General features: G+C 36.6%; 1 protein-coding gene across 2 annotated transcripts in view; it reads right to left on the reverse strand.

Annotated features, from left to right (window-relative positions):
- LOC150100142 (tubulin gamma-1 chain) overlaps nucleotides 1-16,822 on the reverse strand; it is a 78,272-nt gene that overhangs the window by 27,125 nt on the left and 34,325 nt on the right. For both annotated transcript variants that reach the window (XM_090403277.1, XM_090403278.1), the window contains 2 exons: nucleotides 16,697-16,758; nucleotides 8,196-8,363 (listed from right to left, as the gene is read on the reverse strand). In XM_090403277.1, coding sequence (XP_090259403.1) covers nucleotides 8,196-8,363; nucleotides 16,697-16,758 — 230 coding nt within the window. The remainder of the gene's footprint in view (nucleotides 1-8,195; nucleotides 8,364-16,696; nucleotides 16,759-16,822) is intronic.

The raw sequence follows: 16,822 nt of genomic DNA on the forward strand, positions 1-16,822 counted from the left end.
GATAAGAAAAAGGATCAGAACAAGAACAGGCAGGAAAGTACTGAACTTGGTAGTCAAAATATTAATAACAACAAGGTAAGTTCAGTTAAATTCTAAGACAAAAAAAGAAGTCATATGGTATGGTGACTCAATTTTAAAATATGTGCTTGCTGGGAAGTCACCACTTCTAGTTTCCTGGGAGCAAAAATTAAAAATATGACAAACATAATTGAAAACCAAAAAAGAAAAGTAAAAGAGATGGTAGTTCTGGTAGTACAAATAATTTAAGTAGTGACAAGGTCTGTTGGAAGAAGCGAGAAAGAAATGTGAGAGAGTAAAAACTGTTGGATTACTACCCAGATATGACAGTACTGAGTTAAGAAGGAGGGCAATGATAGCAAATGATTTTATGCGCAGGCTGTGTAGAAGATATGGATGTGAGTTTTTAGATGTGTGTAGGGTGTGTTTGATGGCAGAAAAGACTTGTATAAGAAGGATGGCCTGCACTTGAATTCATTTGACATAAGAAGCCTGGGGAAATTACTTCTTGGTATGAGACCTAATGCAGAGAGTCAGGAAAACTAGATCATCAAGGGAGGAATGGGAAAAATGTGTGGGAAAGTTCAGCTATGGTATGCAAATGTGATAAAGATATGAATGTCTTCAAACATGGTTATGCATATGGCGAAAGAGGTGGAAAAATATGCTTCATGTTCGGACGTTTTAAGTATGTCTTGGGGAGGGAAAAGAGAAAATTCCAGAACAATACCAAATAGATTGCATATCTAGTTATAAGAATAGGCTAGGTGGTAATTTATTTTTAGAACAGATGTGCTTGAAATTAAAACCCTCCACCTTCCAGAACAGCGGAAAATCTGGGAAGAAGGAAAAGAAACAGTGTTATCAATTGCAAAAGACACTCTAGGTTCCAAACCCAAAATAAACAAACAGTGGATAACCCAAGAAATCATAGCTACCATAGAAGAGAAAAGAGAGGCCAAGACACTTGTAAACCAACAAAACAATGAAGAGAATAGAGAAAAATACAGAGCACTAAAAAATAAAGTTGATAACCTATGCAAAAAAGCCAAAGAAAAATGGTTAGAAGAAAAAGCTAAGAAATGCCAAGAAGCATACCAACAAAACAACCTAAAATTCTTCCATGATACTGTAAGAGAAATTACAAAGGAATTCTCAGCAAAAGCAGTAACAATGATAAACAACAAGATGACTGAAACCGGGAATATTGAATATAAGAAAAATCTGGTCAAACCATTTTAAGACTATCTTCCACCAAGGAAACAAAACTACAATGCCAACAATAGAAGAAAATAATAATCACCCAAAAATTTTACAAGAAGTTAGATATGCAATAAAACAGATGAAAAACAATAAAGCACAGGCATTGATACAATCCCTACTAAACTGTGGTCATATGGAGGCAGCATATCGATAGAATATTTAACAACCGTATTCAATAAAATACTACAAACAGGAGAGATCCCAGATGAGTGGAGAACTGGAAAGATCATCCCAATATACAAGAAAGGAGACAAAAGAGACTGCAGAAATTACAGACCAATCAATTTACTCCCTCACACCTATAAAATATTCATAAGAATTATACAAAATAGATTAAAAAACACCTATGAAGAAATGATAGGCATAGAACAAGCTGGTTTCCAAGGAAACTATTCAACAATAGACCAAATTTTCACACTGCACAACTAGCAGAACTCAGCTGGGAAGACCATAAAGAACTATATTGTTGTTTTGTGGACTTTAAACAAGCTTTCGATAACATCAACAGAGAAATCCTTCTTAAAATTCTACTAGAAAAAGCAATAGACAAATATATAATACAGTTTCTAATAAAATATTACTCTAAGACAAATGCAATAATTAAAAAGGACACACTCACAACAGAACCCATAGAGATCCAAAAAGGAGTAATGCAAGGATGCTCATTATCCCCCATGCCTATTCAACATATATCTAGAAGAAGTTGTAAAGAAGGCAATTAACAATGAGCCTGGAATCAATGTCAATGGTTTAAACATAAATAATATCAAATATGCAGATGATCTCGTCCTTCTTGCAAGAATCCCAAATAAACTACAAAAGTTGATCAACAAGCTAAACAAAACCTGTAAAACATATGACATGACAATAAATATACAAAAGACAAAAGTGATGAAAAAAGGGAGGAACAGAACTACCATCTCAGCCACCCTAAACGGAGAACAAATAGAACAAGTAGACAACTTCATATACCTTGGATCAAAACTAACAGAAACAATAGATGAACTCAAAACAATCAAACACAGAATAGCGATAGGATGGACCACCATGGGAAAATTACAGAAAATCTGGAAAACAAACAAGATATCTAAGCAAGCCAAAATCAAATTATATGAAGCAATAATTATACCAACAGTCATCTATGGAGCAGAAGCGTGGACAGTTAAAAAAAGAGAGGAGAAAAAACTGCTGGCATTTGAAATGAAATGCTTAAGAAAAATAAATAGAACAAGTTGGATAGAAAAGAAAACAAACATCACAGTCAGACAAGAACTATTGTATAAAAAGACAATAATAGAAAAAATTAGAAAACAACAACTGAGATGGTTTGGACACACTGTGCGCATGGACGCAGACAGACTTCCTGATGTCCTAATCAACACTTTTCCAAATGAAAAAAGAAGACCCGGAAGACCAAGAATTACCTGGCTGAAATTAATAAAGAACATCTCGGGATGCAGAACATATAAGGAACTTTTTCGAACAGCAAGGAATAGAGGAGACTGGAAGATCCTGCTCAAGAGAAGAAGAAGAAGGTAATTTATTATGTTTATATACAAATGCCAGGAGCATTAGAAACAAAAGGATTGAGTTCGTAGCTTTATTGAATACGATGTGGCCTAAGATCGTTGACATTAGTGAAACCTGGCTATCAGAATCAGATACGGTAAGTGGGATTGAGTGATGACAGAAGAGATAGGAGAGGAGGAGTGCTACTAATGATATCAGATGACTTAAGTCCAGTTAGGGATACAAGAAAACAATGTTGAGAGTTTATTTTTTACTTGGTTAGACTATAATAAGTTTAGTTTAATCCTTTATCCAAGTGTGAGCAAACAAAGTTTGCACCTGAAAGTATCTTCAGGACTGAGCTAAGGTGGTGCAACACCAAGGCAACTCGTGGCAAAGGTAGAGAAAGCTATCATCACTCCTATCTCAGTATCTCCCATAATGCAAAGCACATCTCCTTGCAGTTATGTCATTCCCACCTATGGGAGTTGCCAAAAGGTGTACAACCTTATTATTAAATTACTCCTGATTCAGAGAAAGATGTTGAGAGTTTATTTTTCATTTGGTTAGACTATAATAAGTTTAGTTTAATCCTTTATCCAAGTCGAGCAAACAAAGTTTGCACCTGAAAGCATCTTCAGGACTGAGCTAAGATGGCAACACCAAGGCAACTCGTGGCAAAGGTGGAGAAAGCTATCATCACTCCTATCTCAGTATCTCCCATAATGCAAAGCACATCTCCTTGCGGATATGTGTAATGCTATGCATTAAGGAGAGCCACTACCCATACTGGTTTCGACCTTTATTGAGGTATCGTCAGTGGGAGCCAGGCCCAGTAGTGGAGACACCAAGGCAGAAGCAATGAGAGGTCATCCCCACCTATGGGAGTTGCCATAGGTGTACAACCGTATTATTAAATTACTCCGGATTTAGAGAAAGATGTTGAGAGTTTATTTTTCACTTGGTTAGACTATAATAAGTTTAGTTTGGCAACTCCCATAGGTGGGGATGACCTCTCATTGTTTCTGCCTTGGTGTCTCCACTACTGGGCCTGGCTCCCACTGACGAGACCTCAATAAAGGTCGAAACTGGTATGGGTAGTGGCCCTTGCCTTAATGCATAGCATTACACATATCCGCAAGGAGATGTGCTTTGATAGATACTGAGATAGGAGTGATGATAGCTTTCTCCACCTTTGCCATGCGTTGCCTTGGTGTTGCACCACCTTAGCCCAGTCCTGAAGATACTTTCAGGTGCAAACTTTGTTTGCTCACACTTGGATAAAGGATTAAACTGAACTTATTATAGTCTAACCAAGTGAAAAATAAACTCTCAACAGCTTTCTCTGAATCTAGAGTAATTTAATAATAAGGTTGTACACTTTTTGGCAACTCCCATAGGTGGAGATGACCTCTCATTGCTTCTGCCTTGGTGTCTCCACTACTGGGCCTGGCTCCCACTGACGAGACCTCAATAGAGGTCAAAGCCAGTATGGGTAGTGGCCCTTGCCTTAATGCATAGCATTACACATATCCACAAGGAGATGTACTTTGCATTATGGGAGATACTGAGAGAGGAGTGATGATAGCTTTTAAAAGCTATCATCACTCCTAGCTTTCTCCATCTTTGTCATGAATTGCCTTGGTGTTGCCCCACCTTAGCTCAGTCCTGAAGATACTTTCAGGCGCAAACTTTACTCACACTTGGATAAAGGATTAAACTAAACTTATTAAAGAAAACAATGATTGTAATAATGTCCCACGTAGCAGTGAATTTGAGTCTATCTGGTGTGAAGTGGTGGTTAACAGAATGAAATACATGGTGGGATGTTGCTAAGATCTGGCAGCTCAATTGCAGGGGGAAGAAATGCATTGCCAATTTAGCCTTATGGGTACCAAACGAATGATCACTATGGGTGACTTCAATTTTCCAAACATTGATTGGGTACAAGATAAATCTCATGATAAGAAAGAAGAGGAATTTACTGAATTGTAAATTCAGAAAGTTGAGAGACAACTTTCTCAAGCAGCATGTGAAAGAAGGAACTCGAGGTCAAAGAGTTTTGGATTTGCTCATAGTGTCAGGGGGGGGGGGTCTCTGTCAAGAATATGGCTATTTTACAACCAATTGGTGACAGTGATCATGTTGCACTTTCTTGGGAAGTATCTATTGTATTGATGCTCTGATTAAAACAGGTTAATCTGTTTTAATCTGAACTACAAAGCTGGAAATTATGATCAACTTAGGAGAATACTATCTTTGGTTCCATGGTATCAGTTACTGAGTAGGAAAAATTTCAGCAATGCATGGGAATCTTTGAAAAAGTGCTTAAATGAGGTGGTATCTGAATGCATCCCTAGTGTTTGACGAATAAATAGGTTGGGGGTTGAAATGGATGTCTAAACATATTAAGCAAGAAATCCACAAGAAGAAGATGATGTGGAAAGAATATCGTGAGAATAAGAGTGAGAGAAGTTATGAAATATAAAAAGCTCAGGCCAGAAAAGTAACAAATATTATGAGGAAAGCTACTTAGGAGTAGGAAAAGAAATTTGCCATGTAAGTTAAAGGCAATCCAAAAGAATTTTATCATTATGCTGCAAGTAAAAGAAAGAATGAATGTGGAAGAATAACTTTATTGAATGCAGATGGTACTCGAGTGTCGGAAGATAATGAGATTGTTCAGGTAATGAGTGCTCACTTTGTTAAGATACATCAACTAGGTGTATGTAACATGGTGCACAGTGCTACTGCTACATTGAATGAAAAGTTAGAGATTCATGAAAATGAGGTTGCAGAGCTGTTGCATAATCTGGATAAAAATTTGTCTACAGGGACAGATGGAACATCAGCCCGTTTACTAAAGGAATGTTCAGCCGAATTGGCTACACCTTTCACATGTTTATATAAAGGGGTGGCCACAACATGGCTTGCAAGCTGCATGAGGCTCGCATCCATGCATCTCTTCACGATCTACCAGGAAAAAAATAAAGAGTCGACAACAAAAAAGAGGAACAAAATAAAAAAAAGAGAAAAGAGAGAGAGAGAATAAAACAGGGTTAATAAAAATTACTGAAATAAAAAAGTTTAATTTGAAACACATTAAATGAAGTAACAAGTAGAATAATTTTAAAGTCGAAACACAATAATTTTAGTTACTTATTATTTAGTTACTAGTAGAGGCATTCCTTGAATCAATCTTCTTAGTAAGCTCCTTAAAATTCGATGTGTAATTAGTCAAAGCAGTTCTTACAAGCTATTACAACCTTGCCATGCACGTACTCCTATATTATCGCATCGGTCAAAGGTTGTGACTCTTGTAAGTCTTACCAAAATTATTTTGCCTTCAAAAGGCTGCGTAGTTGACAACCCCATTATATAATTTTAATCTCAGCTCAGGAATGATACAGGAATGCATGATAGTTCCATTGTACAAGGGTGGTAAAAAAACTGATGTGTGTCTAACTACTGCCCTATCAATATCTCTGGTGTGGTAGTGAAGATTTTAGAGCAGTTGGTAAGAACTTGTATACAGAAATGGGTAGACAAACATGCTATACTCTGCAAGGAACAGCATGGATTTACTAAAGGAAGGTCATGTTTTAGCAATTTGCTCATATTTCATAACAATGTTACGGCCGAGTTGGATAAAGGGAATGGATACACTATGATAATATTGGATTTTTGATACCACATGAAAGGCCGTTGCATAAACTGGAGAATATGGGATTGGAATATAAACTCTTTACGTGGATCAGGGTATGGTTGACAGACAGATAACAAAAAGTGGTATACAGTGGGTGTGAATCTGCCAGATTTAAGGTGACCAGTGGTGTACCGCAGGATTCAGTCCTTGGGCCATTATTGTTCAATGTATACATTAATGACATCAGGAAGGATCTAACATCAGATGTGCAACTGTTTGCTGATGCTGTAAAGATAGGCAGGGCAATCAGGGATGCTATTGATATTCAGCAATTACAAAATTATTTGAATAGACCAAAAATTTGGGCAAATGAAAATAGCTGTCAATTTAATGTTAGTAAGTTATGCACTTTGGCATGATTAGAGTTCCAGCGACATATTATAATAGTGGGGTTATACTAAAAGAAACTGATGAGGCAAGGGATCTTGGAATATTGGTGGATAGGAATTTAAACTTCAAAGGTCACAGCAAAAGTTGCAAATACAACTCAGTGGATAATTGCCATTAAAACAAACCTTGATGTGTAAGGATAAGGAAGTCATTTCACCTCTTTATAAGGCGTGTGCAGATTTGGTCTCCCGCATTCCAAGGGGATAAAGAAGCTGTGGAAAGGGTGCAAAGAAGAGTTACTAACATTATATCTTGATTATGGAATTTAGATTATGAAGACAGATTGCAGAATCTGGTTAATTAACAGAAGAAAGAAGGGTGATATGATAGAGGTCTACAGATTTTTTAATGGTGTTATAGGATATCAACTGATGAAATTTTTCATTATATGGAAGGTGGGGAGAGAACACGGGGGCATCTACGGAAGTTAAATTTATTTGCAGTCAAGAAAGGAGTAAGAGCAAGGTTTTTACACCAGAGAGAGTGAGTGGAATAATTTGCCCTTAGGGGATAGTGAGTGCATCTAGTGTGAATGAATTTAAGGGAAGATATGATAGCTGGTTTGGGATTTATGGCCTCCCTCAATGAGTCCTTGACTCTCTGGAGGCCTCAGATAATAATAATAACAATAATAAACATAAGCCAAAACATGTCCTGTTTATTTTCACCTCACACCAAATACCTACACAGGTTTTGCCATTACATAATTCATGGCTTTCTGCTTTCAGTGGGTATAACTCTTTCTCAATCATTAATAAAACCTACTATCCTGTTTATTTCTCTGTCTTATCCAATTTTACTGTGGCAAAATGTTATATACCAGTCACAATATTGCTCTCTGTCAGCGAAGTCTCTCTCTGCCAAATATCCTTGGATACATTCATCTATCAATTCATCCAAGTTCAAAACAATTTTTTTAAACCAGTGCTGGGTGTATTGTTTACAAAATGAAGCATTCTGTCCTCAATACACTTAGTACTGTTTTATATACATCACGGCTTATCATGAGACTTCATGTAAAGAAATTATGTGCAATTTATCAGGAGTGCATCATTTCTAAATTTTGCCAAAATAAACATTTAATACTTAAATGTTTATTTTGGCTCCAGCTTCGTGGATGAGTGACAATTTCATTCTTCAACTATTTTGTTATATGAGACAGTTCCCATCCCCCAATACTTGAGAGACATAAGACCTGGTTAATTACTATAGATTCATCTTTTATTCTTATATGCTGAATCTTATGATTAAATGCTATCATTCTTTATCAAATAATCTTCAATAAAAGCACTTAAGATGCCATACCAACCTGGGTATATCCAACAGCCCAATTATTCCCTGCTCCTCCTCCAGCCTTCGAAAGATAAATATTTTCTGGATTATAAAGTTTTGCATATGGTGAGGTCATGATGCTATGAATTACCCGTGGTTCCAAGTCTAATAGTACTGCCCGAGGAATATAGTGCTCATCATCTGCCTTTAAAAAATTTAAAATTTTATAATTTCAGTAATTAGTTTCATATACAGGAGCACGATTATTATTAAATAACTTAAAGAATTCACAACGTATACTAGAATATAAATTAAATTTAACTTTAATATATATTTCCAATAGTTTGGCAAATGTCACATTGCTATCTTCATGGGAACTTAAGATAAAGACACGTGCACGCAGGCACTAACAAACAGTAAATGAGGATGAAGCTACTGTTTTTCCTAAAGTCCTGATGGTGCCCCTTAGCGGGCTATATTAGGTATTCTTGGCCGTTGGGCTGAAGCTCTCCTGATGTATGTTTCCCAAATTTGGGGCAGTCTGATGCATCCAAATTTGAACTTGCTGCGGTGTATTACTGTGGCTTTCTTCCACCTTATTCTGTGGCATGTATCCAGAGCATGGTCTGCAAGCCCAGAGTGGCTGTACTGGTGAAACAGATGTAGTCCTTGTGTTCTGAAATTCTGATATTCGCTGTCCTACCTGTTTGGCCAAAGTAGGACAGTTTACAGCTGCAAGGGACCTGGTATACACCAGGTAGGTCTAGGGGAAGTGATTGGTCTTTAGTGGTGCGGATAAGGGATGCCAATTTTCTATATGGTCTGTAACAAGAGGTAAAGTCGTGTTTTTTTTTTAGGATTTTGGTAATTTTTTCCGAGGTGCCCCGGATGTAGGGAATGGTTATGGATTTAGAGTAATCTTTGTTGTGAAAGGGGGGGGGGGGGGGTTACTGGTTTTAGTATTTTTTGGATTTTTTTTTTTTTGTCAGTATGTTAGTCTAACCAACATACTCACATAATGGTCAGTTTTGACATCTTCTCCTTATTCACAAATGTCCCACTCAAGGAAACCTTAGAGCTAATCCAAGCTAAATTTCCTCCCGATATCTCAGCCCTATTTCAGTTCACAATGAATTCAGGCTATTTCGTTTAGCAGGGAAAATTCTACAAACAGATAGAGGGGACAGCCATGAGTTCGCCACTTTCCCCACCCTTGGCCAACTTCTTTATGGAGACTTTTGAAGAGAAAGCCTTAAACTTTGCCCCACAAAAACCTACCATATTGCCTCGCTACGTTGATGATGTGTTTGCTAGTTGGCCACATGGATCGGATACACTCCTCTCCTTCTTAACACACCTAAACAACCAACACCCCAGAATCAAGTTCACCCTGGAAAAAAGAGGGAAACAATAGCCTCCCTTTCCTAGACACACTAGTCACCTGCCAACCTGATGGAACCTTGGTTTTCTCAGTTTATAGAAAACCCACCCATACAGGCAGATACATTCACCAACAATCCCCCCCCCTTCCCCCTCACAACAATATGGAGTTATTAAGACACTATACAACAGGACTAAACTAATCTGTTCAAATGACAAAGCCCTAACCACTGAACTAAATCACATCCTTAACACTTTGTCAGCCAATGGATACCCCCCTTCCAAAATACTAAAACCAGTACCCCCCCCCTTTCACAACAAAGATTACTCTAAATCCATCACCATTCCATACATCTGGGGCACCTCAGAAAAAATTACCAAAATCCTAAAAAAAAATTGACTTGACCTCTTCTTACAGACCATATAGAAAATTGGCACCCCTTATCCGCACGACTAAAGACCAACCACTTCCCCTAGACCTACCTGGTGTATACCAGGTCCCTTGCAGCTGTAAACTGTCCTACTTTGGCCAAATAGGCAGGACAGTGAATATCAGAATTTCAGAACACAAGGACTACATTCGGTTTCACCAGTACAACCACTCTGGGCTTGCAGACCATGCTCTGGATACACGCCACAGAATAAGGTGGAAGAAAGCCACAGTAATACACCGCAGCAAGTTCAAATTTGAAAGACTATTCATGGAATCAGCCTCAGCCCTAAGAAGCATGCCAAACCTAAACAAATTTGGATGCATGAGAATACCTAATATAGCCCGCTAGGGGGACTTTAGAAAAAAACAGTAGCTTTGTACTCATTTACTGTTTGTTTGTTAGTGCCTGCATACACGTGTCTTTATCTTAAGTTCCCATGAAGATGGCAACGTGACATTGCTGAAATATTGGAAATATATATTACAGTTAAATTTAATTTATATTCTAGTATACGTCATGAATTCCTTAAGTTATTTAATAATCATGTGTAACCAACACATAAGCCCTTCTACAAGAAATACAGGAGCACAATATAACATTTAAGATATATTTATTATACTAATCATTAATGATTAGCATTATATATATATATATGCTGATAAAGTCAACTCTCACTACACCAAACTCATTAACCAGAATAATTTGTTATAGTAAGCAATTTACTATAGCAAATTCCACATACCATATCATTGTACTTATGGGTTTTGGTTGTTATATAATATTTTTATTATATTTTCTTTTTTGAGAAGTGTTTGCTATAGCGAGAGTTAACTACATTAATATGGATATTATACATAAATGAAAAAAGCAATATTTATTTTGTAGAAAAGTAACAAATAAAAGAAAATTATTAATTTTCCTGCAAGACTATTCCTGCTATGCTTAAATGAATCAGAAAAACTTATCAACATTATTGGTTCATCATCAGATTAGTCTTTCCCTATAGTTTTTAACTGAACTATTAAATGTATATAATGACCGTTTATTATTGGTTAGTTATTTATACTTTGCAAACAAATCTTTTTCCCTCTCAATTACAATTAATTGATAAATTAGTGTATTCAAAGTTATCCTACAAATAATTGCATTGGACCAATTAAGACCATGAAAGAGTTGCTAGTGCATGCAAAAAGAAGAGTGAGAAAGTAAAAGTTATGAGTCTGTTTGTCAATATGAAAGAGAGTGGTAAGTTGAGATAGAGAGCTATGATTGCAAATGAGTCAGTACACAGATTATGCAGAAGGAATAGTGTGGAACTTGTGGATATGTAAAGTGAGTTTGAAGGAAGGAATGATTTATATGAGGTGGATGGCTTGCATCTCAATGGATTTGGTGTGAGCAGTCTTGAGAGAGTGTGGTTCAGTGAGAGTCCGGAAGTGCAGTCAGGAAAACTAGAATGTTCTGGGAGGCGCAAGTGGAAGAGTGATCACATGAGGCTAAATACAGCAGCCCAATTTCTTAACTTTAGTGAAGGAAACAACACAAGCCATAAGGGAGGTTTGGCTAGAAGGGGGGGGTACGGCAGTTTATTATACGAATGCCAGAAGTATTTGAAAAAAGGGCAAGGAGTTTTTGGCATTGTTTACTTAAACTTAGCCAAAAGTTATAGACATTAGTGAGTCTTGGTTGATTAAGAATGATATAGTTATAGGAATAGAATGCAAGGGATTGGTGTCTTCAGAGGACAGAAGGAACAGGTTGGGGGGGGGGGGGGATTTTGATAATGATAGCAGATGAATCGAAGCTGAAAAGAAGAGCAAGTACACCAGGAGAACAGGAATTCAGAGGGCAATTCATCTGAGCCTATCTGGTGTTCTATGATGAATATAGGTTGAGTAATTATTATGAGAGATTTCAACTATGGGGACATAGATTGGGAGGAGGAATGGTCACAGACAGAGAAGGTAATGGAGGGGACACGAGGTATGAGAGTGCTGAATCTCATCATAGTAGAGAACTTAATATAACAATCTAACTACACTACGTCTGCTTGGAGAAAGTGATCATGTAGTTTTGACTTTGAACATTTCCAGACATGCAGAATTTTCTGGAATTACAAAGCAGGTGATTGTGACAAGCTGAGGAGTGAACATTCAGCAGTGCCATGGCATAAGAATTTGGAGGGAGAGAGGTATTTGTGGTGCATGGGTCAAGAGGTATTTGAGGAAATCAGTATCAGAATGTATACCTAGAGTCAGAAGGATAAATCAGACAGGAGTTAGATGGATGAATAGCTTCATTAAGCAGGAGTTGCACACAAAGAAAAGGTCGTGGAGGGATTATAAAAAAAAAGGTGATGAGCATGCCATTGAGCAGTACCAGGCACAGGCAAGAAAGGTGACATGTATAATGAAGAAGGCCAAAAGAAATCCCCAAGAGTTCTTCTGCTATGTGGCAGGTAAAAGGAAGAATGACTATGGAAGGATGACTTTAAAAGAAGTGCCGAAGAAAAGTGTTGATGGGAGAAGAGGCTGAAGAAATGGAGGTACTTAAAATACTGCAGAATATCAACAAAAACACAGCCATGGTTAGATGGCATATTTACCCATGTATTATGAGAATGTGCATGGGAATTATCAGCTCTTCTGACCAAGCTGTTTAGTTTAAGCCCTGGGAGTAGAAAGAGGGCAAAATAGTCTAACTGCATAAAAAAAAAAGGTGGCTTCAGGACATAAGTAGCAAATTATATGGCAACCAGCATCTCAGGAAATGGTGGTTTAGGTGTCGGAGAAATTGGCGAAAGGCAGAATTCAGGACTAGGTGGATAAGAATATGGTACTCTATAAGGGACAACATCGTTTTGTGAAGGGTAGGGTCTTGCCTTACTAATCTGCTTACTTTTTATAATAAAGTGACAATGGAGTTGGATAGAGAAATGGCTACTCATTGATACTGCTAATTTGGCGAAGGCATTTGACAAGAATCTGCTCAGAACACTATTGCACAAATTGGGGAAAAATGGGAATAGATATGAATTTGGTGATTTGGATTAGAGAGTGGTTTATGGATTAATTGAGTCCAGGAGAAGGCAAGTGACCAGTGGTGTATCACAGTGCTCTGTACTTGGACTTCTGTTGTTTATTTTGTATATATCAGTGACACAGGAAATAATCTGACAGGAAACATTCAGTTGTTTGCTGATGATGCTAAACTTGGAAGAGCAATGGTAATTGAAGATGATATAGAGATTCTGCAGAAGACTTAAACGGACTAGCAGTATGGGCAAAGTAAATGGATGCCAGTTTAATGTGGCCAAGTATAAGGTGATGAACTTTTGGAAGATATCATAAGCTGTGTACTATATCGATAGAACTGAACTACAGGAAATTGATGAAGCCAGGGACTTGAAGGGGTGATTGTGTAGGAGTCGAAGTTTAGAGGGCATGTTGTAAAGGTAACCAAAACAGCACATCAGATTACGTGGCTGTTGAAGAACACATTAACAAGCTAGAATATAGAAGTTATTGTTCCCCTATATAAGGATTTAATAAGGCCACACCTGGACTGCTGTGTGCAGATCTGGACACCTGGATTCCATGATGATGAAGTTGTGGAGAGGATCCAGAGGTGAGTAATAAAGATTGTGACAGGTCTGTGGAATGCTCCCTATGAGAAGAAATTGATGGTCTGTGAGCTTCAAAAACTAGCTGATAAGTGAAAAAGAGGAGACATGATAGAAGCACAAGTTATTAAAGTTTTTATTTTTTTTAATTTTTTTTTTTTTAGGATTGACAATGAAGACTTTTTTCAATATATGACAGGGGTCACTAGTTTAAATTGTGTAAGAGTGTGGCTAGCAAAGGTGTTAGGAGTAGATTTTTTTGCTTGGAGGGTGGTGAATGGGTTGACAGAGGTGGCTGTGAGTGCTTCATCAGTGATACGTTTAAGGAGAGATATGATAGGTATTGTATGAATAATGGATCTCCTGCAACGAGTCTTCTGACTCCATGGAGATGCCTGTATAATATAATAATAATAAAATCAAGGATATTCAAATATAAGAGTCAGATATTTTAGTCAGTTTGATGTCATTTCTCTATTTACCAACAGAATGTTGGTAAATGGAGTATTAGTTTTTCTATATGATTATTTTCCTAACCTAATGTGAAGATTTTTGAATTTGTTATACACTCAGGATATTTCAGCTTGAAAAACAGGATCTATAAACAGACTGAAGGCACAGTTCTATCTCTACCTTGACAAACTATTTTTTAAACCACCCGGAAGATACCTTGTTTTCATCCATTTGTCCCCAATCCTCTCTTTGGTTTCATTACGTCGATCATGTTTTTGCTGTTTGATCTCATTCTGAAAGCAAACTTACTACCTTTCTACATCAGATAAAAAGCCTTCACCCATGTATTCAATTCGCCATGAAATAAGAAAATGCTAGTAGTTTATCATTCTTGGACATCCTTCTTACTCACACAACCTTTGGTACTTGGTCAACCACAACACCATATTCAGTCCTGAAGATATTTTCAGGTGCAAACTTTGTTTGCTCACACTTGGATAAAGGATTAAACTAAATTTACATTAGAAATCTACCTTTACTGGCAGATGTATTGATCAAAAAATTGCTCATCATAACTCCCAAACATTGTGTTATCACGCCATTAATTAATGAGTGCATAATGATTGCTCCTCTCATTATCAAAACTTTGATGAAAGTAAATGGTTACAACCCTCATCAAATCCAACAGATAACTGACTCCTATATTCAAACACTTAAGAATATTTTTATAAGATAGTACAGTTCAAGTCCCTTATATTTCTGACATATCTGAACCTATTGGTAGAATTTTGAAGAAGTTTCACCTTAATACCATATATTTTTCTAAAAACAAAATTTCTCATCTTTTACTATCTGCAAAAAAACAAACTGTCGCCTCTATCTTTAGCTGGTGTTTACCAGATCCCATGTGAATGTAATTTGATATACTTTGGGGTTCTGTGGAAAAAAAAAAATTAATGAACATCAATATTACATTGAATATTTGATCATCTCAAGTTTAATCTGGCAGCATAGTATTCATATTAATCCTATAGGATGAAGCTTGTCTTTGCCATAGAAGCAATTTTAAATATGAATGACTTTTGAAAGAAAGCTGTGAAGCACTTTTACAGTGGCCTAACCTAAAATGGAATGATTCTCCCCATACCAAAAAAAAAGTTTGGGAAGATTCTCAATGTTATGTAATTAAAAATGTTTTTTTTTAAAATATTATTTTTCTAGCAAGTGGCAACTGTTATTAATCGGTAAATCAGCTTGTATTTACTTTGTATTCCTATTCTTTGAATTACTTTTTCTTTCCCCACACCAATGATGTACTGTTATTTTCAATACAAAATATCCGTACTTTTCATAAAAGTTCATTACTGTGTTTCATGTTACTTCGTTGTTTCATTAACAGTTCTGTAGATCTGTGATTCAATTCTATTTGGCTATTTCAGTTAACACCAAGGATTTTTTTTTTTTTTCATGTGTCCTCTCTGATGATATTAAAAAAAAAAAAAAAAAAAAAAAAAAAAAAAAAAAAATCCTTTACACCTACACTATGGGCACCTTCAGTGGGCCAAAGGCACAAATAAGTCCCATTATCCAATTCTGTGGATACAATGAATGTTACCTTCTCAATTATGCAGTGTGGTCACCATAAAATCTTATTTGAAAGATGAATGATATCTCTCTACTCGAGATTGCCTTCCACTGAAGAAGATCATCTTCACATTTCATAGAATAGCCGTCTCCTTTTTCCTACTTGCCTGAATACATCATTGCTATTGGTGGTGATGGATGGCGTCGATGGTAGTGTTGTTGTGTGTATATGGAGAATTAAGTAGTAGAGGAAATAGAGAAGTGTGTATAGCAGAGTGCCCTCCAGCGATGAGTCCTTCAACTCCTTGGAGATGTCGCACAATAATAATAATAACGATGATGATGATGCTTCATATGCTGATGGTGTCTATCTTCAATTCTGTTATGGAAACCTAGTTTATTGTTCTCACCTTCCTCTTAATAGGTTGGGCTCAACAACAACATGGTGAAGTAACTGCCTTCATATAGCTTATGCATTTTAAAAGAATATGTGCAGTAGACATACTGTTAATAATGGTTAGCACACGTGGAAAATAATAGAATTTGACATGAAGAGGAAAAATCAGTTGTTAACATAGCAGGTATGAATCATGTTGCAGAGACAGATATTTCTGAATGTCTTTAGGTAGCAGGTGAATTTCAGTGTACACTGTGAGACTACAGCCTTACTAAATGGAGATAGTGACACAAAGAGTTCCATATGTGGTCTCTAGAGCAGTACACCTAGATTATTTAACTTTTAGTCCAACCACACCACTAACATATAAGTGTACAACTTTTTGTGGACTATATCTGCATCTTTACTTTCTGAAGTTTATCAACAACTACCTCACTTACCCATCCATTTTTTTTAAAGTTTCAGGCATGATACATAGATCATCCTCTTTTATGTAAAAGTTACATTCTGCAAATTCTATGTAAGTAAGATTTGACCCCTTCATCCATTAAAAGCAATGATGAGAACCAAGTGTACTCTGTACCCCTGACAGCTATAATCTCTATTAACAATTTATTAAGCAAATGAAAAATCTTCTCTTAGAAATACTTCAAATTTAAATATTTCACCTGATAAAAAAAAACATCTTTTCTGTCAGTGCCTTCTGTAGCATAGTCTTCTAATACACCCTCTGTAATTGAAATTAAACAAGGTATATTTATAAATACAATTAGCAACTAAGACACAAAAATATT

This window comes from Typopeltis vanoorti, chromosome 13, assembly GCF_054136105.1.
Source record: "Typopeltis vanoorti isolate ZY-2024b chromosome 13, IOZ_Tvanoo_1.0, whole genome shotgun sequence".
Taxonomy (NCBI): domain Eukaryota; kingdom Metazoa; phylum Arthropoda; class Arachnida; order Uropygi; family Thelyphonidae; genus Typopeltis; species Typopeltis vanoorti.